The 24,674-nt window shown below is 39.2% G+C and overlaps 2 protein-coding genes across 2 annotated transcripts in view; one reads left to right on the forward strand and one right to left on the reverse strand.

Annotated features, from left to right (window-relative positions):
* LOC128935621 (mediator of RNA polymerase II transcription subunit 1-like) overlaps nt 1–19,343 on the forward strand; it is a 28,438-nt gene extending 9,095 nt beyond the window's left edge. The window contains exons 2-7 of the mRNA XM_054274071.1: nt 4,837–4,891; nt 5,316–5,448; nt 15,601–15,796; nt 16,109–16,204; nt 16,645–16,753; nt 17,826–19,343. Coding sequence (XP_054130046.1) covers nt 4,837–4,891; nt 5,316–5,448; nt 15,601–15,796; nt 16,109–16,204; nt 16,645–16,753; nt 17,826–18,093 — 857 coding nt within the window. The 3' untranslated portion in view covers nt 18,094–19,343. The remainder of the gene's footprint in view (nt 1–4,836; nt 4,892–5,315; nt 5,449–15,600; nt 15,797–16,108; nt 16,205–16,644; nt 16,754–17,825) is intronic.
* Nucleotides 19,344–19,443: 100 nt separating this feature from the next.
* YAE1 (YAE1 maturation factor of ABCE1) lies at nt 19,444–24,232 on the reverse strand. Its single transcript, XM_054274223.1, has 4 exons — nt 24,181–24,232; nt 23,043–23,345; nt 21,318–21,439; nt 19,444–20,881 (listed from the first exon to the last, which is right to left on the reverse strand). The coding sequence occupies exons 2-4, from the start codon at nt 23,157–23,159 to the stop codon at nt 20,455–20,457; spliced, it is 666 nt and encodes a 221-aa protein (XP_054130198.1). The 5' UTR covers nt 23,160–23,345; nt 24,181–24,232; the 3' UTR covers nt 19,444–20,454.
* Nucleotides 24,233–24,674: the final 442 nt, after the last annotated feature.

The raw sequence follows: 24,674 nt of genomic DNA on the forward strand, positions 1-24,674 counted from the left end.
TATTTAATATGCCTGAGAAGCTATAATTAGACCATTTTTAATTATTCATCACTCTTAACTCTTGTCTCGAGTGCAGTAATTCAATACGACAGTTCTGAGTACTGGAACAGCACGTTGTTGTGAGGAACTTTCTGACAATACTTAAGCTTCTGTTTCTCATATGTGATTTTTTCCAGTCCTGCAATTTTATGTGAGGACTAATAATTATCTTGGAATATTTGTCTTGTTATGAATCTGTTTCTATCCTGGAAAAATGGTACAAATTCATTTACCTAAATACATACATTTGAGCACAATGGAAATGGCTTTTTTTGTTTAAAAGTTAAAGTGTATTTTAGGCTTATCAGCCATACTGTACTGTGACTAACTAAACTTGAAGTCCTCTGTTTATTTGCAGAGCAGCTATTATGCAGATCACGTAAGCTGTGGCATGTTTCGTTCTGTTATTTTGGAAGTGTTCTCTTCAAGATAATCAGCAAATAATTTACTTTTCTGCTTATTCAGGACATGATCAAACCACTGAAGTTAGTATCAAGGTCACAGAGACTCCAAAGAGCTCTGGACAAACATTTATGAAAAATGCCACAAAAGTATTAAGCAGTACCAAGCTGTGGTATGTCATATTTGCACATACCCATTCCTGTGATCTGGACTGAGGCAACCTACCTGTTCTTGCTCAGCAGAAAACATTTCAATAGGTTGTTCAAACAAACCTAAGCTAAAATGACTCCCTCGAAATGCTGAAAACATGTTTTTAAATTCATGCACCAATTAACAGGTAAAGCTCATTATTATAGCTATGATTATACCTGTGCTGACTGCTAATGTCAGGTTAAAAAGTAAATTAGTATTTAAGACCATACACCAAATGAATAATTTTACAGAAGTGTGATTTACCACAAGTGTGGAATTACATTATCAATTTACTTAATCACATTTCACCTCCTTTGTAAAAGCTGAAGTGCAAATATATTTAACTCACTCAGCTGCATTGACTTTCTCTAATTAATATGCTTGACACCTGTCTGGAGACAAATACCACTTTTTGACATATACTTCTCCTAGAATTCCTAGGCCCATGCTTAGTTTTTTTTTTTTGTAATCTTATTGAGGCCAATGAACTATGTAGTTTCTACTCAGGTTCCTACATTCAAGTCAAAAATACTCTATTTTATGTGGTATGAGACTATTTCCAGTACTGCATCATGAGGGATCATAGCTGGAAGCAGGTTTGCTGTAAGGTATCCTGAAACAGTGCCACCCAGGGGTTATGTAGGAGACATGCTCTCCTTGCTGTAGACCTGGACATTCCCAAGTAACCACATTTCGAGCTAGTGCCTGTTCAAAGGTCCAGGGTTAACCCTTGAACCTCACTCCACCATTGTGCACTGATTCCTATGTACAAGCAGACTGCAACCTGAGATGGCCACAAAATATACACATTTTTGTAGAAATACAATGAAAACATTATTGATACTGGTTTTTTCACTCCCTCCACTAAAAAGCAAGACAAACTCCCCCTTTTGGTGTGCTTTCCTGTTTTGCTGAGTGATTTTTACTATCATACCTCCCCCTGCTTTTGTCCCCCTGTTAAATTCAGTCTCTGAGAATACTACACCTTCTGAAAAGATGGGGATAGACATTATGCTTTAGATGTGGAAAAACATGGCTAACAGGGTACCTCTTGTAAAAAGTAGCAGAGGTGATGTTGCTGTGCTTATCAAGCCCCAAATTCAAACACAAATCCCTGGGGACCAGTTTTTTGAAGGAGCAAGACTTTTGCCTTGCACAGCAGCTATGGGTGCTGTGTTGCAGCTGCTACAAATAGGAGCCTTGGTTCTTGCACTGTGAATGGAGATACAGGGTGGGTTGCAACCCTTCTTTCAGCATGAAGGCTTGGGTGAGTGGGGGCATGTTCCCAGCAAGTGTGCTTGCAAGAGCTGGTTGGGGTCCACTGCTCCCTCTTCCTCCAGCTGGCTGAGGTGGCCTGATTTATAAGGAACTGTGGTTGCTGCTCTGTCATCCTCCCTGAAGGAGGAAGAAGCTGCCAGTCCCTTCTCACTATCCCTCCTTGGTGTATGCAAAAGGCCATCCCTCTCCTAGTCCATCTGTCTTTCCCCATGTAGTGCCTCTTGCTCAAAGGGGCCAGATCTCTGCAGCTGTTGTGTCCACTAAGTCAAAGAAGCCCTTGGTAATATTTCTTCTGGGTGGCATCTTGCAGGACTCAATTTCTTCTTATTAATAAAACTTTGGAGTCTTCCTGCCTGTCTCAGACTGATGTATTAGGAAATTCACTCCTGTTTCTCTCCTGATAGAGGTAAAGGTTATGGAAGTATCACATCTCAGCAAAAAACTTTCTTTGTACATCTGGATTCTGTGTTAGGCCAGAAAGAATATTTATAGGGAGATAGATGATGGACTGAATATGTTCCTTCTCCCAGCCCCATTCTCATTCCTTGCCATCCCCAAAAACAAACAAACAAACAAAAAAGTTTCACCACTTCATTGAGATTATCCTCTGCAAAAGTGCAGGATAATTTATGTTGGAAGGGACCCTTAAAGACCATCTACTCCAACCCTCCTGCAATAAGCAGGGACATCTTCAACTAGATCAGGTTGTTCAAAGCCCTGTCCAACCTGACCCTGAATGTTTGCAGGGAGGGGGCATGCACCACTTCTTTGAGCAACTTGTTCCAATGTCTTAACACCCTCATCATAAAAAATTATCTCTAATTTTTTATCTCTAATTAAAGTGAGCTTTAATGAGCTCTAGGTGGGTATATCTGGAAATCTCAAGTCTGTGGCAAAGCCTTGGTATTTATAAAGAATATACATAAGAAATTTTGCATAGGTAAAGAAAGCCTAATGGTTTAACAAACTGAAGATTTGGCTGCATATCTGTATTTAATATTGAGAATACTTGCCTATACAAATCTCCTCCTGCTCTTTTTCTGTCAAAGTCCTACACAAATTAGATGGTTGTATGTGCAAAATTCAAGTAAAACATTTTTTTATTCCTTCTTTGAAGCATAACATCTATGACCTTAGCAAGGTTTTACATTTGTCCTCCTCCAGCATTTCTGGTTGCCATTATATTTAGAACATTTTGACATGTTTTTCAGGTGTTGTGAGAGCTATTTCTACAAATGCTTTAATGGAACAGTTGCGTTTAAAATACCAACAAAGGCCATGGACTGAAACTCTGAGACTTGTTTATTTTTGCATGGTAAGAATCACAGGTTAGGTGAGAGAAGGATATGTGGTATAAGAGTATGTTTCCAAGGTAGTTAAAAATTGCTTGACTTTCAAAAACAAGCAAATCAACCAACCAACCAAAAAACCTCATGCAATCCAAAACCAACCAAAAGATAATCCCCAGAAAAACCTGGTGCCTAGTATAGCCTGGCTCCCCATTTTTCTTAGGACAATGGGTTATAAAGTTTCCTGTCTGATTTTAACACTTTAGGGGTTGTTTCTAGCATTGTTTTAACTTGTTTTAACATTGTTTTAACATTGTTTTAACTATTCAGGAGTTAGTACTGATTGTCTACCAGTTGAGGTTACATTCACTATCATTACCATATTCATAGTATGTAAAGAGAATTTATTGCCTATAGGACTAGGAGGAAATATTGTATTTTAGAAGCTGGTCTGATATCTGCTATCTAGACTTTCTGCTGCTGTAATATACCATTCCACACTTCCTGCCCTTCCAGTAGCTGATTTAAGAATGATTGTCGTAAAGAGCAGATTAGCACAACTGCTGTGAGCTCAGTATAAAAATTCCCATTTGTTTCCACACTTCTTTTTATTAATGCTTAACTCAAGCTTTACTCTGAAAACAATGTCCTGAATTTGAACAAAGTGAAAACTCTTCAGCAGTGAGTGTTCTTTGTTAATTGAAATGTGGAATTTGAGAAGTTTTCAGGCAAGAGCTTGAAGAGAACCTGGGAGAGTTTGCTTGCCACTGAAGTGAATGGCTCCACAAGCTGAAACTTGTATTCTAATCTAACCAAGTACTCCTGTGGCACTTACTGATCTCTTCTATTCACTCAGGCAGATTTTTTCTAAAATAAAAACGCAAGTATTTTCTTAGTTTATCTCTAGCTTCATAATGAAATTAGCTGACACATCTAGTGATCAGCTCAAAAGACAGGGGAATGGAAAGCCACTCCTTGTTCCAAAGGCATCTGGTATGTAATTACTGCACAATAATATCTTGACAAATCCATTCAGTGCAGCCATTTCAGAGATAGCTTCAATCGTAGGTAACCTCTGTGTTTGACAAAAACAAATAACCAGAGGTTTGTTGTATGGGGCATCTGTGTGCTCTGTCTCTTAGCTAGTAATTTAAGGAATCTTTCTTTGTCTCTTGTTTTCACAAATGTGCTAGGATAACGCACTGCGAAAGCCTGTCAGTAATGCTCCAGATGGTCTGTTGCTTTCATGCATGGAGAAGATAGAGAGGACACTAAATGGTAATCAGCTGTTGGATAACTCAAAGTACATTTTTTAAAATATTGTATGGAATCTACCAATCCTTCTCTACTGATGTTCTTCACAAAGAGGTCAAATGTACAAACACAGAGGTGGATAAGAGACAAGAGACTTGCAACTCATCTTTGGGCTAAGCCTTCAGGCTATAGTAATCTTAAAGCCTGAGAATATTTGCTACACAGCACAGCACTTACTAGTCATAATAGTTGTCATTAATAACAAGTCATTCAAGAGGTACTGTTTTCCTATTACCTAAATCATGTTCTTTAAAACAAGAAAATACTGGTTCTACTTCTTGATCATTGCAGTTTGATTAAATTGCCTTTCTGGTTTTTGCAGCTCAATCCATGTTTTCTGTGATGAATGTGTTGGAACGTTTATCCAGACAAAAAGGGTAAGTTTGTTTATGAATAAATGCAAATGAGCAGGCATGGCCTCAAGTCCAGAGAGGAATACCATCTGGATGGCTTGTCAACAATGTTATTTTTTAGCTCAGTGTTCTAAAGGAGTGTATTTGCCTATTTTGATTAGCCCTTTGTGGAGAAGGTTTTTGGGTAAAGAGAGTGTATAAATGCCTACATCCCAAAGCTACAGACCGAGGTTAGTAGTTTTGAGCTGACCAACATGATAATGCAAAGAGCAGAGCACAAATACATGCCTGGTTGGATAGTTTCCAGAAGCTGAGCCAAGGAAGAATTATTTTTGAAGCACTCCTGGTGTCTCTTCCCATGACCAAGTGAACTATACTAATTTCCGTTTTTAAGTGACAGAATTTTTATATATACAAGCTTTTTTTTCCCTTTTCTCATCCTTCTCAGACTTACTGTTCATGTTAGCCCCAGTGGGACCACCTGCTACATAACATCAATGATGTTTTATGTAGAAATTCAGCTGGAGGAGGATGGAGATGTGATGGATGTAAAGTTGGCTCACTTTGAAGAAGCTCCTGTGGTAAAATTAATTTTCTCTGTCTCTCATGACCCTGTAGTCTCCCACCTGGCTTCCAGCTGTCATGTCAGAAAGGTTTTGACTTCCTTTTGGTCTTGTCACACATGCAAGCCTGTTCATGACACTAGCTACCTCTTTAGGCATCTGAATCTCTCACCTAAACTTACAACTCAGTTACAGATACTAAATACTCTAGTGCTAAGTATTACAGTAAAAGTCAGCTGACAGACTCACCTTCCAAGAATTTTGTGGTATCATGCATAAATATTTTTATTTTCATGCTTCGATGTTACCAGTATACAGTAAATAACAAGGGCTTAAATATTTTCCTACGAAGGTGTAGTGCAATATATATACTCAGTGGGTGTCTTGGAGCTATTCTCTTTTTTATTCTGCCTTCTTTAGGAGTATATATATTTCTACTAGTGGGGATGTTTTTCTGGCAAAATTTCCATTAAATTATCCACAGAATATCACCCTGAAATTCACATATCACATTCTGCAGTTGTTACAGAATTACAGACAACCCTTCAGGTCCAAGATATAACAACAAGCTGTTGTGGGGGAGTTGGGGGACATAAACTCTGTTTTTTGTCACTAAGTATCCAAATGATTACATTATTACAGTTATTACTTTGGAGTTAATTTTGTCCATTATTTTTAGTTTAAGTCAGCCCTGAAATTTCAATTTGTTCATTTAACCTGCACAGGTCTGTTGATCAGCGAGTGCTGGACAATATCATTAGAATGAAAATGCACATTCAGAGAATTCTAGCACAACCAATAAAAGAAAAACTGGCCAAGATGCATTTTTTTTCTGAAAGAGTTATCAACAAAATATTTCTGTTAATTTTATCCTCTTTCACAGAGCCTTTTTTCTTCCAATTATTATAGTAATATTTTTTTTAACTATTGCACTGTTAGTCTTGGTTTTGAGTGTTGGGGATATTTTTTATGCTAACCATACAGCTACTTAACAGTAATGGGGATCAAGCTTATAATTACTAATGAAGTGCTTATAGAAGATGTGACACAAATTGCAAGAAATATGAAACTCCTGTCTCTTATTCCTGTAGGTTTGTGATGATTTGGTCCAGCTTCTAAGGTAAAGAATCACATATAGGGTTTCATGTTGAACGGAAAGGAATTCCTCATGTTAGAACCATTCCAGGGTAAAAACTAAAGAGGGAAAAAAAAAAAAGAAAAAGGACAGAGGATCAGGGTCCAATAACGTAACAATCCAGAAGACAATAGAACTGACACTGTTTTGGATTACATTTTTTGTGGGAAGTTGGTTCCAATCCTCCATATTGGAAGTTGGTTGTCTTTGTAACTATTATTATCTGCTTTGAATTTGTAAATTCAAGGCTAAAACTGCAGCAAATATAATTTTGTAAAGATACTCCAGGCATTATTTATTTCTCAAGTCATTCCATTGACTGCATCTGCTTCAATGGAGCAAGGGTAAAGAGTAATCCCCAAGGTGTTGGCTCTAGCTGCCAAACACAGCATTGGAATACTGGCCTCTCTATTGATTGTAAGAATTATAGAGCTACTTGGACCCATAGTTTTGGTAATGGACTGATGATGACAATTCAGAACTGGCAGATTTACGCATACAAACTAGGCATTACTTTTCCTCTCCTCCTTCCATCAAATACTAAATAGCCCTTGTATTGTCCTTATGCAAATACCTTAACTGCATGTCCTTCAGGCTTCTCTCAAAGCAATGAAAGAAAGGTGGTACCACATGGTCTGAGTTTCTTTGCAAATACACAGGGGGAGATGTGACCCTAATTTTCTCATGTAGCAGTAGGGCAATTTATTTATTTATTTATTTATATATATATTTATTATTACCATGTTTTGTTCTGTTTGAATAGTTGCTGCTCCACGTCAGGCCACCACTTTAAAAGTCTATTTTACAGATACTTCAGTGAATATGATCAAGGTTCCAGATTTTAATAATAATAAGTATATTTAGGAAATTGGATTCTTAAATCCTGTGGCCGAATAGTTGATAGGGAAGGTAAAAAGAGTAAGAGTAATCATTGACCTTTAGTGTTTGTCACGGTTTGAGGCTGGCACAATCCCAGTGCCCCCATGAAAATACATTCTCCCTGGTGTCTGCTGTGAGATGTGACCAGGAATAGAGCAAAGCAGGCTCCCATTTAGGAATAAAGAAGAGAAAACTTTATTAACCTACAACTATATGTAAAAAGAAACACACAGAAAGGATGAAAACCTTCCAAAAACATTCCTCCTCCCCCCACCAAATTTCCAATACATCCATCCCTCAGATCACGAACTCTCAGTCCATCATCAGCCTTTAGATAATCAATTCTCAGTTCATCAAGGAGAGAGGAGTCCCTCTTGTGCCATAGGCTTCCCCTGGAAACACAGTTGAGACCTCTTGTGTTTCCATGTCACACGTAGCACTGCCCGGAGATCATTTGCCATCCTGACATCTTCCTTCCATGCCCAGTGCTCTCACCACTGCACATGGACCAGAGCTGCTTCTAGGGTTCTCCTCTTAAGGGTGCTTTGCCCAGTTCCAAAAAAACCCACAGTCTCTCACTTTCGGGACACCAGTCCCCCCCAAATTCACCCCCTGGGGCTGAGGGGTCTCGAGAACAGAGATCTTCTTCTTCCCTGGAGACGGAGGGCACCACCACCCTCCTCACCCATTGTCTCTGTTCACGCACTCCTTCACATAACATCACTGCACTCTCTTGGCTCCAAGCCATTGCCTCCCCCTAAATGCCGTCTCTGTGTCACAGGAAAAATGGTTCTGTCCATGGCTGTACAAGAAAAGTCCAGCCAAAGGCCACTCCATCATCTCCAGCCACCTAGAATTCTCCTCCACTTCTCTCGTGGCCCATTTCCTCTTATCTCTATCTCTCTTCTCATTCAGCTCCAGGAGGATCAGCATTTGTAAGGTTTCCATCATGCAAGGAAAGGGTTAAAAATCTCAGGCTCTGCCTGTCCAGAACTCCCACGGCTGTCCTGCTGGGCACCTTCTCGCCACATCCCCCCCTTCTCCTTCTTGGCTGGCCATGTTATCAAATTTCAAGGTGGCACAGGCACAGGCTGGCGCTCTCTCTCTCTTTCTCTCTCTCTCTCCTGGTGGAGGGGGGCTGCCCGATGCCTCTCGGTGCTCCTCCACCCTTCCATCCTCAGGGCCCTGGCTCACCTCACCCCTCACCGGGCCGCATGGCTTCCCCTTCCCCACCCAGCCCGCAGCCAGGCAGGGGAGCTCTGACCTCTTTCACGGATGGAACCTGTCACGGTTTGACGCTGGCACAATGTCAGTGCTTCTATGAGAGAGAAGGTTTTCCTGGGAGTTCTCTGCTTTTAACCCCCTGTGTTCTCAGAGGCGTATCCATGTCCTCAGTGGCCACATCAGGTGCCAGTATTCAAATCTGAGCATCTATTGGTTTGACCACAGCATACCACTCACTTCCTCTCAAACCAGGAGAGTGTTCAATCTTTTGTATTATTCATCATCAGTTTTTTCAGCCCCCTTTTTTCCTCAGAAATGAAGTTATATTAGCTCTATGAGTGTAAACAGCTATGACTTAAAACTTGAACTTACATTTTCCTAGGTTTTTGACTTCCAGTGATGTTAATGCCAGCAGTTTGGCTCTTGATCACTGGTATATAGGTACCATTGGTACTGTGGGTGCTGCTTTTCTGCCTTCCTGGCTTTGTTAAGATTTGTTACAAACCACAGGTATCCCTTCTACACCTCTTGGTGTAGTATTTTATTTGGTTGTAAGGCAGTTTCTTATATGTGTAATGTTTCCCATCAGTCTCAAAGTAACTATAAAATTAAGATTTTAAGAACCAGCCAGCTAATGCATAGGCTAGTACTGTGTCTGTTTCTGTACCACACATGCCTGCTTCCCTCTTTTTTCCCTGCTCCCACACTAGTCCAGCTGGAAAGAGACAGAGAAGAGCTGAGTGACTTGTTTAGGTTCCAGGTTTGAAAGAGTTTGTTCCAGTGTAAAAGTTCAGGCAGGCTTATTTTCTCTCTGCTGATCCACACTACTGCCACATCTGTATAGGAAAGATGGGTCACATCTTCCACACTGCAGTCACAGAGCTGTCTGTGTGACTGCACACCAGAGTCTAGTAAGGTTTATAAAACTCACATAAAATCTACTTAAGCACAGGTGGGTTAGTCTGAACAATGCTCCACGCTGCCTCACCAAGTCGAAATCCACAGCAGTTCTGGGGTTTGAGCAGTCTGAACCATTCATTTACAAACCAAGGCATTTGTCCCTTTTTTTTTTTCTTTTTTTTGATTGATGTATCTATCAGTTATATTTAAGGTCTGTCTCTCTCACATGGTGCTGTGAATTGCAGCATTAATACAATTTTGATATTTTAAGATCAATGTATGCATGCAAGGTCTTAGGGAGGTAGTACTACATGATTAGCTTTATTGGAACATCAGGAAAAATGTTTTGCAGCTGATGAGCTGTCATATTTGTGTTTCATGTACAATTATTGCTTTCAGTAGTGCCTACTTCAGTGCCAGTTTCAGCTATAATTACAGTGCTTGCAACAAAACCAAAGGTTCACATTTTCTGGTATCTTCTAAGAAAATTTAAATCAGTACTGCTACTTGATCTGAGGAGGGGGCCACTGTCACTCTGAAATGGTGCCTTTTCTATTAAGTTGCGTATAAAAGAGTTATGTTCCATCTCATTTACTAGTGATAGTCATTATTTCATTTTTTTTAGGATGAAGAACTATGATGCCTTCGGCAAGATTCTAGAAGACCTGTCAAATATGTATCAAATTCCAGGAAACAGGTTGCAGTTATTTTTTACTCAAAAACTTTTGAAATTCATAGCCTAACTTTTATTTACTTACAAAAATAATAAATTGTCTTTTCTCTCTCCCAGCGAAATGAAAGCTAAGGGATATCTTGCTTTGCAGGCCCTTGAAAAAGACCTTTATTCAATGTCACTTCTTGACAGGTAACTTACAGTCTATGTCTTTGTCCCTTTGCCTCTACCCACACACCTTCATTTCACTAAAAAACAAGTTAACTGATCTAATTATAAAGCAGGATGTTGAAGGCTAATGAGTTTTCTCTCACTGGGAAGCCTGAAGCCTTTGTCAACCCCAGAGAAGCAAACTAGTTAATCTATTGAACTGTGCTTTATCTGAGGGACTTGCGGGGAAACTGGTTGGTTACAAAGCTTGAGGGTGTGTGCACATGACCACCCACTGGGAGCAAACACTGTGCCTGAAAGTCAGCAGTCGTGTTTAGATCTCCCTGTGGCAGAAGTAAAATAGACTTCTTCGGGCTCTGCTGTTTGGGTATGTCATTTCGTCCTCAGGTTTTAGATCAGGAGGAGTGGATGCCAGCTTTTCTCCTTCCTTTTCTCCTTCCTTTTCTCCTTCCTTTTCTCATTTGTTCTTTCATAGAGTAGGATTACAGATAGATAGGGAACAGTTTCCTAAACCTTCTGGTAATTGTGCAAGGATTTTCATTGTTTTCAGTAAATGAGAGTTGAGGGCAGTGCTTTCCTTCTGGATTTTTGATATATCTTCTCTGATACCTTGCCTATTAAGTTACATACACACATACCTTGGCAAGTATGGCCTCCTGTAACTTGAAATACCCTCTTGGATTATTTTTGCAGTTTTCCCTTATGAAGCATAATAACACTATGAACTAATGTACTATATCCCCACTGGTCACGGATATCTCAGTAAATATTATTTATAAGTTAAACAGATTATTTTTCCCATCTATGCAGAGTTAGTACACAGCTATGTAAATGTATGGCTGTATATATTTAGCTATGTGAACACACTTGAAGTCAGAGGGTGGTTCTGTCCAAGTTAGTTAACCAGGCTGTTTCTTCATTCTTTGCTCAACCAGTTGCCACTCTAATATTTTGACCCCCTTTATTTCTGGTAAATAGCACACCAAAGTGCAACATGAAAGAGCTCAGATACAGGGAAAGTGGAAGCCCAAGTCCCAGCATTTATGGAGTTGTGGTCTTTTGGAAGCTGGACATACAATCTACTTCCAAGAAAACATTGTCTGCTTTTGATTAAGATTACAAATTACAAATTACATTAGTCTAGCTAGCACTGCAATGCAGGAAACACTAATTAAGATGTGTTTTGAAATAGAACACAGGATCTAAACAGAGTTAATGAAGTACTTCATGGAAAAGTAGGACACCTGGTGCCAAGAACTGGAGGTGATTGTTTTTCCTTTTTTTCCCCTTTTTTCTCCCTTTTTTTCCTCCATTTTCTTTTTCTCCCCCCACCCTCACCTTTTTTTTTCTTTTCCCGTTTCTGAATTTAAAGAATTGTAATCAAAGCACACTACTGAGTTGATCTTTGTGTACAGGAAAGATCCTCTACTATTAATAAAATCTGCTGTAGGGATTTACTGTGCCTGTATTCTCAGATAACAGACATACAGAACATATATTGAACAGATATTGTAAGTAGAGATGTACTCTTAGAAGGAATCCCCTCTGCCCATCTACAGTGTTGGTTTTTTCACCTTTATGGCAAGGCACCCAACGTATTTCCTCTACTGACCTGTGTAGTAACCATTATTTTTTTATTCCTCAGGAACCCCAATGAACATTGAATTTTACATTTCTCCCTATCAAGTTTTGGAAGCAGAACTAAATAATGGTAAAGCTATTTCAGCTATTCTGCTGTTTCAGCAGAAATAGCTAACAAGAGTTTTTCAATACTACCTGTTTCATTAAGCAAAGTTAATTAATGAAAGCTCAGAATTAAAATTTAAAATTCTAGTTTAGTAGAACAATTTATGTGATGCATTTTAGCACAGTTTTAATGTCCATCAGGAAACTACTTTCCATGTCTTGGTTGTTGATTCAGCTATTGCTGCTATCATCTTTGGGCAACTTTGGCCTTTTGGGTGTGGTCAATGTAGGCTTCTCTTCACTGCCCACACCACTGTGGCTGTCAGTTTGACCTGACCTTCCAAGTCCTTACCATTGTATATTTTGTACACATAAGATTAATATACACTAAATTAAGGAAAATAATGTCATTCTCTTTATCCCTAAGGTTCCCAGGTATGTGGAACAAAAACAGTTGTAACTGTTGAAGGCACAGATACACTCCATAAACTGCCTCTTTCTCCATTAATTATAGATCCTCAAGCTGGAGAGGACAGGTGAGGCTCTGGACACTTGTCAATACAGCAATGGATTTACAAGTCCCTGACTTCCACATAACTTATATTCAGCCTCTGCTGAAACAGTTCTGTTTTATTTATGGCTTTGTGCTCCACAGCTACACCATCTATAATCTGTGGCTTTTATGGTTTTCCCAAATGGACTTCGAAGGTATTGTGTTCATATTTAACTGTGTCAGTTGCTTTGAACTATGAATTTATTCATAGATTTCAGGCCAGAAAGAGACACTGGAACAGTATTACTGAACTTCCAATATTCAACAAGCAAGTCCTTCATAGATTCACAGTAAAGAAAGCATATGTTGAAAGATATTACACCTAAAATACACAAAATAGTTTGTCATCCCACTATGGGTACTGACACCTCATCTCTCTCTACCTCAGTGTTGTCTGGAGGGGAAGTCTGAAGTAACTTTCCAAATTAAATACTTTAAAATTATTTGTAAAAAACACCACTCAGTTTCTGTGTCTCACTTTTCCTTTCTGTGGGTTTTCACATTAACCATGTTTTAAACTAATAAAGTTGCATTTATATAGCAAAACACTTCTCAAGCCAGAAAATGTATGGAACATAATAAACTGCTAGGTACCTAACAGTGGCCTTGCATTTAGAGTCCTTGTTATGGCAATTTCTGTAAAAAACCTTTCATTCTGACAATTTTTTCCTAGTGACCCTGCTTTTTTGCAACTGACTGATGAACTCAGCATGGATTTGCCAGCTCATTTTGTTCTGAAGTTTCATCAGCCTGTTCCAATGTCTTCATCCAGTATTGAAGAGATACAGAAGCTCACAGGCATGTTATAATTGCTTTTTAAGACTAAGTACTTCTGTGACTATGCATTGCTTATTTGCTTTTTGCTTCCCCATGTTGAAGTAGCAAGAAGTTGCTTCTTGGGCAGAACATATTCTGTTCTACCAGTCCAAGAGTAACAACCAGTGCAAAACACAAAAATTCTAAGAAAGATGTGACAAAGGTAAAGTTAAACACTCTACCTCAAATTCCCAATAGCAAAAAAGGGGAGTAAGAAAGCAAATCAGTATTTTTGTCTTTTCAAAATATTGGGTTTAGTTTTTAATAGTAGCTTTCATAACCTATTGTCTTAACCTAATTGCTAATAATGACCTGGTTTCAGGAATTCAGATTTCTGGCTTGAAGCTAGCTCCACTGTATGAGCTAATTGTTCAGTCTACTCTTAAAGAAAAATGCAGTGAAGACTTGTCTACAAATAAATCTTGTTTCTTTGTGGTAAGTATAGTGTGCATCTGATACACACTGTGCTGTTGTGCAAGATATATATACTGAATTACCATTTCCCCATAAACAAGCAATGTAGGTTTCCCAGAATCCCAACAAAAGTGCTCTTTAGGAAATAGCTCAATTTACGAAGCAGTATTAGAGCCTTTCATGTAAGTGAGCTTTTCATCCTCATTAATAAAACACTGTGTGCTTGGCTGCTGAAGTCACACTAATTTGTCTGTGTGTAACCCAAATATTTACTCTTCTAAAAATTATTCAGAACTTTATCATTAATGCCTTAAAAAGAAGGGAACTTGTTGACTGGTGTGAGGAGCAAGTCCCAAGAAGGTACTTACCTAGATTTTTGAAGATCTTTATCATGCTGCATGTCACACTGTTTTAACAAAAGGGGTTTCTTAATTAGATAACAGTGGGACTATTGATTCCTCTTGAAGGGACTAGCAGGAAGAAAAATATAAAGCGTTACAACAGTGAAGCCAACTGCTATCTAGAGACAAGGCTGTTTGAAGAAGGCTTTCCTTTTAATAACTGCATTATTGAAATACAGTTGCTTAGGCTGCATTGGATGTAAAGTTTTAGAACAGAAAGCTGTGGCTAAGATGCTTTCTGCCAGATTTATGTACAGGGCAACTACACTAAAAGCTTCAAAGATCTACTTTTTTATTTGCTAGGAAACATTAATTTTGCAATTCATGGCAGCAGAAGAAGAGGGTACTTTTTTCTGTTCTACTAGCAGTGTTTGTAGAGCTCATTGCCTGCTTAGTTCTTGGACCTTGAGGTGGTGGTACAGAAGGTAGTAGTAAATTTGCACCATGTTAAAATAGTGTTTGGTATAGCTCTTCTCTTCTGTGCAATGGAATTAATCTTTCAGTTCTATTAGATGCACATGAAAGGCACTATAACTTTTCAACAATTCCCTAAAATATTTGTACTTGGTGGGAGGTTTTACTTCTGAGTTTTAAGATTTTATATTTAGAATTACTAAATTGCATTCTAACTGTGAAATGGGTGTAGGAAAAATATGTTTGATCCATGAACACACAAGGAAAAGCTCTTCAGCCTTTGTTAATGTAGGTCCTCCTCATTAACTGCCCTGCCCTGTTCTTAAGGGGACATTCCGTTTGGCATCCTGAAGTAGGTAATACCATACTCAATTTCTAATTTTGTCATAGAATCACTGTTAACATGGACAGGTGGTAAATTTTTCTTACTATTTCCTCCTCATCTTCAAGTGAATCATCAGGAGATATTCCAGCCAAACATATCTCTCCAAAGAAAAAGTAGTAGTGATGGAGGTTGGAACAACATCTGATGTCCAGAAGAGATGTCCAGCAAAACTGCTATCCTGTTTGTGCAACTGTCAAGCAGCATTACTGATATTATTTTGGTCACTAACATTTTTATAGCCTATAGGGCTCTGAAAAGTATTTGGAAGAACTGATGACACTTGAACCCCTGACCACTTGGCTCTGGGTATATTTGCCTAATTTGGATGTATTTGGGAGGGAAAGTGGATCTCATTTAGCTTCCACTAAGTATTCTACTAGAAATGCATAGGTACCATGGACATGCCAGAAATGTATCTTTCAAAAATATTTTTGTTGTAGATTGTACAATTGCCTGATAACATCAAGCTTTACTTTCTTGTTTTCAGTCCTTGAAACATCACCATTCTTTGTTGCTTAGTCTCTTCCAGATCATCCAAAGCACTGTTACTTCATAAACAAGGGCTCAGAAAAATCAGTTGTAGCAGGAGCCTTGGTCAGTAAAATCCCATTTAGCCATGCAAAGTGTGTGCCTGGTGTGATAGAGATTCTTCGACATCAAGTGGCATATAACACTCTTATTAGCAGCTGTGTCTCTGAGAAGCATATAAATGAAGGTAAATTGTGTGGCTGCAAGTGATGGCGCAGTATTAGAGACAAACTAGTTTCTAAATTGGGTGTTGACAGATTTTACTACTCCCTTCCCAAAACTGTCATTACTTGTGAAGAAAGGCAAATGATAAAAAATTCTTAACACTGTATTGATTTTTAAAAAAATTCTATGCTCATTTTATGTACATAAATGAAGTTGTCGAAGTCATGAAAAATTAGACTATTGTATCAGTATTTTTAAAATTCTGGCATGTAAATCAGCCAAAAAGAACCAATCTTCAATGGTGGATATCACTAAACAGTATTTTTATTTTTAGATGATTCAGAACTGCTTTACTTTGAAGTGGTACCACACAAGAACACCAGCTTTTCTGTCTTTTTCCTTCATCCTGTGAAAGAGAATTTAGCCTGTGGTATGTGTGGAATAATTGCTACTGTCCTCTTTACTGAGCTGACAGGGGACTTGGTTCTACCTAGGCTCTTGCACTACATTTCTCAGTTACAAACAGTCTAAGGGCCACTCAACACCGTTCAGCCCAGGAAAAACACCAAGTACATGCACTTGTGTATAAACTGCTTACTCGAAGGTGTTTTGTACTCAGAATAATACAGAAAGTAAATGCAAATATTAAAGTCCTGTTTTGTCTTGGCCAGCATTTAATTAATAAATTGTAATTTCCACTATTTCTGATTTAAGTATATTAAGGAAAAGCAAGTCATGCAAATATATTGCTGCAAAGCTCTTTCCACTGTCTTCAGTCTTACACCTCTTCAAGCATCAAAATGAAAGAATGCTTTTTGATGCTTGTAAGTATTTCAAACCAAAGATTTTTCTTGTTCTGTTACTCCTTAGTGGTAATTGATGTTATAAGCTCTAGAGAAGTCCAATGTCACCTTCATTTAAATCCTCAAGATCCAACTCTAAATTCTACTGATGACTTCATAGCAAGAGCTGTGAAACGGTAAGTTCTTTAATTTCCTAACAGATGTCCATCAAATGGAAATATCATGTGCATTCATAATGCCATGAACTCAGCAACTGGAACACTTCACTTTAGTAAAATGCTGTAATACAATAATGGGAATAAGTTATTTCAGTGTCTTAATTATCTCTTTCAAAAATTTTAAACATTAACAGTGATGAAGTATTTCTAGTAGAAAGCATGTGGAAGCAAAGAAAGACTATTGAGTAAGGGTTTTACTTTTTATGAAGATGCTTTTCAGAAGACTCTAGCTGATAACAGTCTCATGACTAGTATAACTTAAAATAGCATGGAAAGGTCTTTTTACACATCTTCTTAACAGCAATCAGTGCTTCTCTTCAGAAAGTGAGTTGTATATGGCATGTCTACAACACTGACTCTGGCTTGTTTTCTGAACAAATTCCAAAAGAGTGAGTTGTTGTGATACATGAACATAGGCTAGACAAACTGATTCTGAACAGTCTAAGAGCACTAAGTGATTTGGCATAAGCTAGTACACATCTATTATCTGTTTGATGACAACAAAACCAATGCAGGTTGGATTTTGAACCTGAATTTAAACAAGGTACTATTTTTGGAACCAGGTTAAGAGTGGGAAAAAAACTCTTCCAATATAGATGGTGTTTTAGAAAAGATACCTTCTGTACCTGTGTTACACAAAACACGAAGGTTACAATTACAAAACTCAAGAAGAATTAATATATTTCAATATTCTTAGTTTTGGTTTTCACTAGAAGTACCCTTATGACTTTTTTTTGTTGACCAGATTGACCAGACTGAAAGACCTCCCACTATTTCAGTCAAAGCTTCTGTGCACACCTAACTTCAAAGACTCAGCACTAAATTTCAGTGTGTCAACATATATTTCTGGTACAGCATATGTAGTTTGTGTTATGGTTACAAAGTAACACCAGGTTGTAGAAGACAAAACCAGAAAGGAGTTAATGCTGGTTTTCATTCAGGTGCCAGCCACAGTTTAAAAAACAGAAGTACTTTAAAGAGCATCGTATGATGTCTGTAGTAGTAACTAATGTGTCATTTCCTTCTTCAGTTGCATGTCAGTCCCAGTTGTCATGAGAGCTGTTTTCAGGAACGTTGCCAAGGTGAAAGCTGACAGTGAAACACAAGATATGGACGCAGAACAACCTGGACCACAGCTGGAGCAAACTACAGATTCTGACAGTCTCAAAGAAAGCCTTTCTGGTGCTGGTCAGCAAGACTGGGCAGTGAAAGATAAGCCAAATGATACAGAGACTACAGAAGAAAATCTCTCTACAGCCAAACTGGAAACTCTGGGTGATAACATGGAAAAAAAGTAGCCCCTCACTATACACTGAAACCTTGTGGAGGAAAGCAATTCCATAGCTAGTATAGAAGCTGATATAACAGACAAAAACCTGATGGTTTTATAAGCAAAAATGAAGCCTACTTAGTGATTTGCACATGGTATCTCCTCTTTGCAGACTTTTAAATATGGGAAAGTAATTCCCTTGAATCTGCATTTTAAAACATCCAAATCTGTAAAGTCTAACACTGTTCTATTAACCTTTGTTTTGTCTTGTTACTGAAAAACTAAAATATCGTAGTGGTAAACAAGATTCCCTCTAACACTGTCTTTTTTATTGTTAGAGGGTAAGGCATTACTTTATTCTTGGTCAAGAGATAGGTGTTCCTGACAAAGTTCAGCCTCAATGCTGATCCCAACACAAAACTTTTTTGCTTATTTATGCATTTTTTGTGAACAGACATTAATGTTCATTGGTTTAATTTACATAATTCTCTTCATTAATTAGTATTCTACCCCCTATTAGTTATTTATTTCTTTCTCTTCATGCTAATCTGGTCCACATCCTTTATTCCTTCTTTTATCTTTTTCTCCAACTTTCCAGGCCTTAATCTCCTCCATATCTTCTGGTTACTCTAATGTCCTTGAAGGGCCATAAATTTAAGATCCCAGAGGCCCAATCTTCAAATTCCTTTGCTTTGTTCATTGAAGACAGTCGGGCTTAGTTTTAACAAACTCAAGGTTTCAGTGATTTAATGATCGAAGTAGGTCTGTGAAGAAGCTTAATTGGTGTTGGCTAAAAGTGGGCACTGCTTACAATTAGTTAAAACAACTAATTAAAAATTAGTTAGGAAAATTATATATATATTCCAACACTGCACCATTTTCTACCAGAATATGGAAGAAATCTGTATTTTACATGATACAGTCTATAACACAATGCAGGCATGTGAAGAAAAGTAATGTTTATCCTGTCAATATTATGCTAAATAAATTGAAAAAACTTACTTGAATGATTTTTGTATATACACAATTAATGCAGACACCCCTCTTTTTCCACTATTTCATAAATGCATTCAATCTAATACTCTGAACTGCAGTTCTGCTTACTCCTAAAGGAGAAGTGGTACAGAAAGGAAACCAAAATTACAGTCTGTCAACTCTGACAGGGTAATGGAGTCTTTAGTAAGAATGTTGTATAAACTCAGGCTCTGAAAAACAAGGAATTTTTGCCTTAGATTTTTTCTGCCTTTAAGTATGAAATGGTTTTGTATGGGTTTTTTTTTTTCAATTACAGTTTACTGTTCAAAATCTTACTTTGCCTAGGTCTGGACTTCCTTTGTCTGCAAAATGAATGAGTTACTGGAAACTTCCAACAAGTAAGCTGGGAACTTACTATAAATCAGTTTAATTAATGTAAAACAGAGGCATTTACATAGAAAAAACTTCCTGAACAGAGCAATTTACAGCTACAGTGAAGGGAAGCAATGGGAAAGCAAGTCAAATATAGAATAGTTACAGAAATACAAAATGATCAGAAATAGGCATGTGTGGCTGATGTGTTTCTAAGAGGTAGTGAATAAGCTTGGCTTCCTTGAAGAGTTTGAGAAAAACATTATTGGAATGCAGGAAAGAGTTCAGGCTAGATGGACTGACAAAATAAATACAAAAATAACAAAAGGATGTTCATTAGACTGGAAGCATGTTTAGTGTGGTCTGACATGGTAAGAGTAGATGTCTAAAAGTAAAACAGTGAATTGGCAGCAATTCTGTATTTGAGGAAAATGGTATGTTTTCAGCAAAAGTGACAAATATAACTATACAAGGAGGGAAAAATAGTTTTTAACCACGAAAGTGCATTGCATCATGGGTAGAAAAGATAACACATGGAATTTGACAAAAAGTGACTACAGAGTCACAGCACTCTAGGAATCAGCAGCATTACATGTTCTGTTTTGCACACAGCATATCCTCAACACCAGCTTATTCCCCAAAAACACTGAGCATTTCCATAGCACTGAGCAGTTATTCTTTTGATATTGCAGGGGACCAATTTAGAGGGGCTATTTAATGGACCCACTTCATTTCCAAGCTACTGCCAAGAAAAAAATGAGGGTGAAATGGGACCTCCTGACACAAAACAGAAACATGTTTAGTAACTCTTTGTAAAGCTTTAAAGCCACTGTCCCTTTCTGTGAATGTTACCTTTAAGGGTGAAAGTGAAGGGTTTTGTCCAGAGCCAAAATCATGGTGAGGATTTACAAAATTGACTTCTACTATAAAGCATCCAAATTAGATTTTCCTAAAGCAAAAGTGATGCATCAGCCTGTACATGGCCCACAAACTAAGAATCAAAATCCACTGTGATAGTTTGAAGTACCATGAGACAGAAAAACTAATGTTCCAGTTGCTGGACATGATGGAGTACATCCAGTGATAAGCCCAGTTGCTCTACTAACCAAAGAGTCTGCATTTTAACCCAAGCAAGGGTAGACTTTTCAGGATCTGTGCAGAGGTTTGCCTTGCTGCACTCAGACTGCAAGGAACCAACCTCACCATTATTCCTACAAATGTTTTCACCGGAGCTGCTGCCACAGTCGTTGTGTTTTCCATCTTTAACTTCCCTGTACTCTGTCCCAGCTGTGTGATTAAGGTCCATGTCCTGAACTGAGTCTAAAATGTGTCCCAGATGTGGCTGTTCTTCAGTAGAATTCAGATACTTAAGCACGTCATCTTCATGCTTTCCAACCACATCAAGAAGATTATTTATCATACTTAGAGCAGAATCATGTCCATTAAAATGACACCAGGATAACAGAGCACTGAAAAGTGAACAACAACAAAAGTGATTATATTTATCTATGTAGATCTCCGCTTGGTGGAGGCAGACAGACAGCAATGTGACAAGATATCTATGCATCATAAATACATTTATGTATAATTCACAATTTATGGAAAATTCAGGCAGTAGAACTAAATACTAAGCTTAAATACATAGATTCAGACATTTTTGGAAGAATAATTGAAAGAGAACTTTTAGAAATTGTACTTCTACACCCAGGTAGGCATTCCCTGTTCTCAAGATGTGGGAATTCTCAGGTTGCTCACTTCGGACAGTTTTTTTTGGTTTGGGTTTTTTGTTTGTTTGTTTTGGTTGGTTGGTTTTGTTTTTTAATTAAAACAAACAAAAACCTGTATGTGTGTTACCCTGTTACACACTCTCCACATACACTTGACCTTAAGGAGCTTGTAACCTACTTCAGGGTTCCTTTGAACTGGCCACATGTAATCATCAGCTCGGCACCGTGTCTGTAACCTTGATTAAAGCCTGTCTGGAGTGCAAGTTCTTTCCCAGCCTCAACTCCATCCCTATAGCCTTCCTGTAACAAAGCAGTGAAAAAGGTTGCTCAATGTCACAACATGACAAAGTGGACCTCCAACAAATACATAACAATAATAATAAAAAAGTTTGAACAGGTGTCACATCTCTTAAGTTACAGCTTCTATATCTGAACATCCTTCACCGCTACACCCCCACTGCCAAACCAAAACATGCTTGTTGCAGTATACTATGATTTACTGACCCGTAAGATGCAGTTTTTTACTTTTCCTAAAAGGATTCCCAGAAAGTGAGAAAAGAGGGAAACTTCTTTTAGAAAGATCAAAAAAACCTCCCATGTTTGCTTTTAATGATTACCAACTGCTTTGTGAGAAAAGAACTTAGAAAAAAGAAGTGTATGTGGTACTTCTATCTAAAAAGATATGCAGGCTGCCAATCTTCCTCTTTAGCAGAGGTACTCTTCTATCTGTAATCCATCTACATGGAATCCATTTATTTTCACAAAATTAACTGCTGAGCATTGCTCCTTTATTTGCTGGACCTCACTCCATCCAAGAGCTATACCAGAAAAAGAGACAGTGATTGGTGATCGACTGAGTCATACATAAATACACTTAACATGGGGACTGCTTTCTTTAAGTAACCAGCTAATGACTGTAATGCAAATTACTTTCTTTATATTATAACAACATTACAAGATTAATAGAATAATTCTTAACTTTTTTTCATTTCAAAATTACAAGCTACAAAAGTGAAAACTCCTATTTGCTCATAGTGGCCCTGCTAGAAAAGCGGTCCGAAACACAAAATTTATTCTGCCCCACATACAACTCTTAACTTCAATAACACTTCATGATTTTGCAGTATCTACTCAAAAATACCAGAGGGATTTCTGTAAGAACACTAAACAGTTCCTTAAGAAAACCAGTCTTTCCATGGGACACAGATGAAGGAAACTCCACTGGGTCTGCTGTAATACCATTCCTCATCTACTGCCTACACAACTGTTTCCATCCATGCTCTTCAGCCAAACGCTGCTCAACTGTGAGCAGAGGAGCCCCACTCTGAATGGCACAGGATCTGTCAAACTCATCTGTTTGTGAACTTGCTTTGTTCCCTGCAGAACTGCAGAGGCAAGGGCTGTGCAAAGCAGCTTTCACAAAGTGGGTATTTCACTTGGAGAATATATCAACCAAAGACCTACACAGACCACAACGCCCGAGTGTGGTTGCACGTGCAGTCACACATCTTACATTGTGGCTCATGAGCAACTCTACCCAAAACCCCAAATGTCTCCTATTTCTTTATTAGCACTGTTCAGCTCTGTTGCCCTACATTTAATAGGCTATACCTACAAGTACAAAGCAAGTAGCTGGCATCACAATTCAGCACTGCCTTTTATAAATGCACATGGTTGTGCAGAAGGAGTCTTTAGCCAAAACAGTACTTTGCTCTGGTGACTGCTAAGTAGTGTTTATGTACATTTCTGCCATATTTTCCTGATATTCAGAAGAAAGTACACCACAATAACTTTTAAGCAGCCAGTTTTACTTTTGCCTTTAAGTCATTCACATGTATATTGAGTTAAATGTCAGTAAATCTAAAATGCTAAAAAGTATATTAAAAAATTTTTACAAAAATACCTTCAATCTCTTTTTCATAGTGCTGTTCCATTCCTTCTGTAGTAGATACATTTCATCTGCATCTTCATCAAATATATCCTCACTGGATTGGCTGACTGCTACTTGTACCCAGGACATAATAGCAGTGAACTATGACCTCTGTTTATGTGTTAAAAAACCACTTAGAAACTCTCAGAAGTGCCTCTGGTGAAGTGTCAGATTAGAAGTATTGGTAAAAAACTGAGCTCTGAAGAGAAGCCAGGTACGGAGCTGATTATTCAAGCTGTACATGGGAACTCGGTGCTGTGTGCCACTGGGGTGCGTCTGTCAAGAAAAGGAAGTCAGATCATAGTTCGTAAAGCACTTCTGAGATATATCAGGGCAACTTATGATAGCCCTAATATATCTCACACATATGGATGGCAACGCAGCATTTATGAATACTGCCAGTACAAGGACAGCTGGCAGAAACAACCTTATGACTTGCTTCCAACAGCGGCTGACAAACGTCCCATACAGCCGCCACGTGGTGCCCTAAAACAAGCTGTATGTATACACACAACTTTGTGTATTTGTACCGTGTACACAATCTACTACATGCAGGTTAATACTTGCAGAGTTAATAACTGGGAAGTACCTTCACCTTTGATTTACAGTTTTCTGATTATGCCAAATGCTCAACTATCTCATAAAACAGAAACAGTCCTTTCTATTTTGAATAAAGAATTAGCAAGTGCTGCTGCAGTGGAAAGGAGAAATTTTTGGGTTATTTAATCTTTTCCTATGACGAAAACTTTGAGAAGCGTCTCACAACTAATTCATTCGCCTTGCTGTAAATTGTTAGAACACAACGACACTTCCTTGCGGAGACACCGGCGGCTCTCAGAGAACCCAGGGCTCTAGGACACAACCGGCTGCGGTCCTGCAGCCTGCGGCGGGCAAGCGGGGCATGGCCCAGCCCCACAGCCGGCCCGGGCCGCAGCCAGGGCCGGGCCCGGCCGCCATTTCACGGCCACGCCTGTGCCCAGCTGGCCAGAAGCGGCCGCGCTCCGGGGAGTGTTCCTTCTGCCCCGCCCGGCCTCAGACGCTGCCTCCCCTCGCCTCGCCTTTCCGCGCTGCTCGCACGGCCACCGCCGCCAGCCCGGCCCCGCACACTGACCCTCAGCGCAGCCGCCGGCACTCGGCCATCTTCACTGAGGGCACACGGACGCCGGCGGAAGTAATTGCGCAGCGACAGCCATGACGTCAGAGCCCGTCGGAGACACTGGAGGCGCCATCTTGAGTGAGGGCGCAGCTCCCTCCAGTGGCTCAGCCCAGCCTTGCCCTGCCCTGCCCGGTGCTGCTCTGCTCTGCTCTGCTCTGCTCTGCTCTGCTCTGCTCTGCTCTGCTCTGCTCTTCTCTTCTCTGCTCTTCTCTGCTCTGCTCTGCTCTGCTCTTCTCTTCTCTGCTCTTCTCTGCTCTGCTCTGCTCTGCCCTGCCCTGGGGCCGCCGGGCAGCAACCGGGCGGGAGCTGCTGCCGCAGTCGGGATGCCCTTATGCCATCATCACCTCCCGCGTTCTCAGGAGGGAGCGGCATGTGGCTGCCTCGGCGTCCCACAGTGACCGCAGGACAACCCTAGGGTCAGCGCATTCCTCGGGTCACGAAGGTTTCAT

The sequence above is a fragment of the Melozone crissalis genome, unplaced genomic scaffold, assembly GCF_028551555.1.
Source record: "Melozone crissalis strain CALT ecotype California unplaced genomic scaffold, PUWL_Pcris_2 ptg000016l_1, whole genome shotgun sequence".
Classification (NCBI taxonomy): domain Eukaryota; kingdom Metazoa; phylum Chordata; class Aves; order Passeriformes; family Passerellidae; genus Melozone; species Melozone crissalis.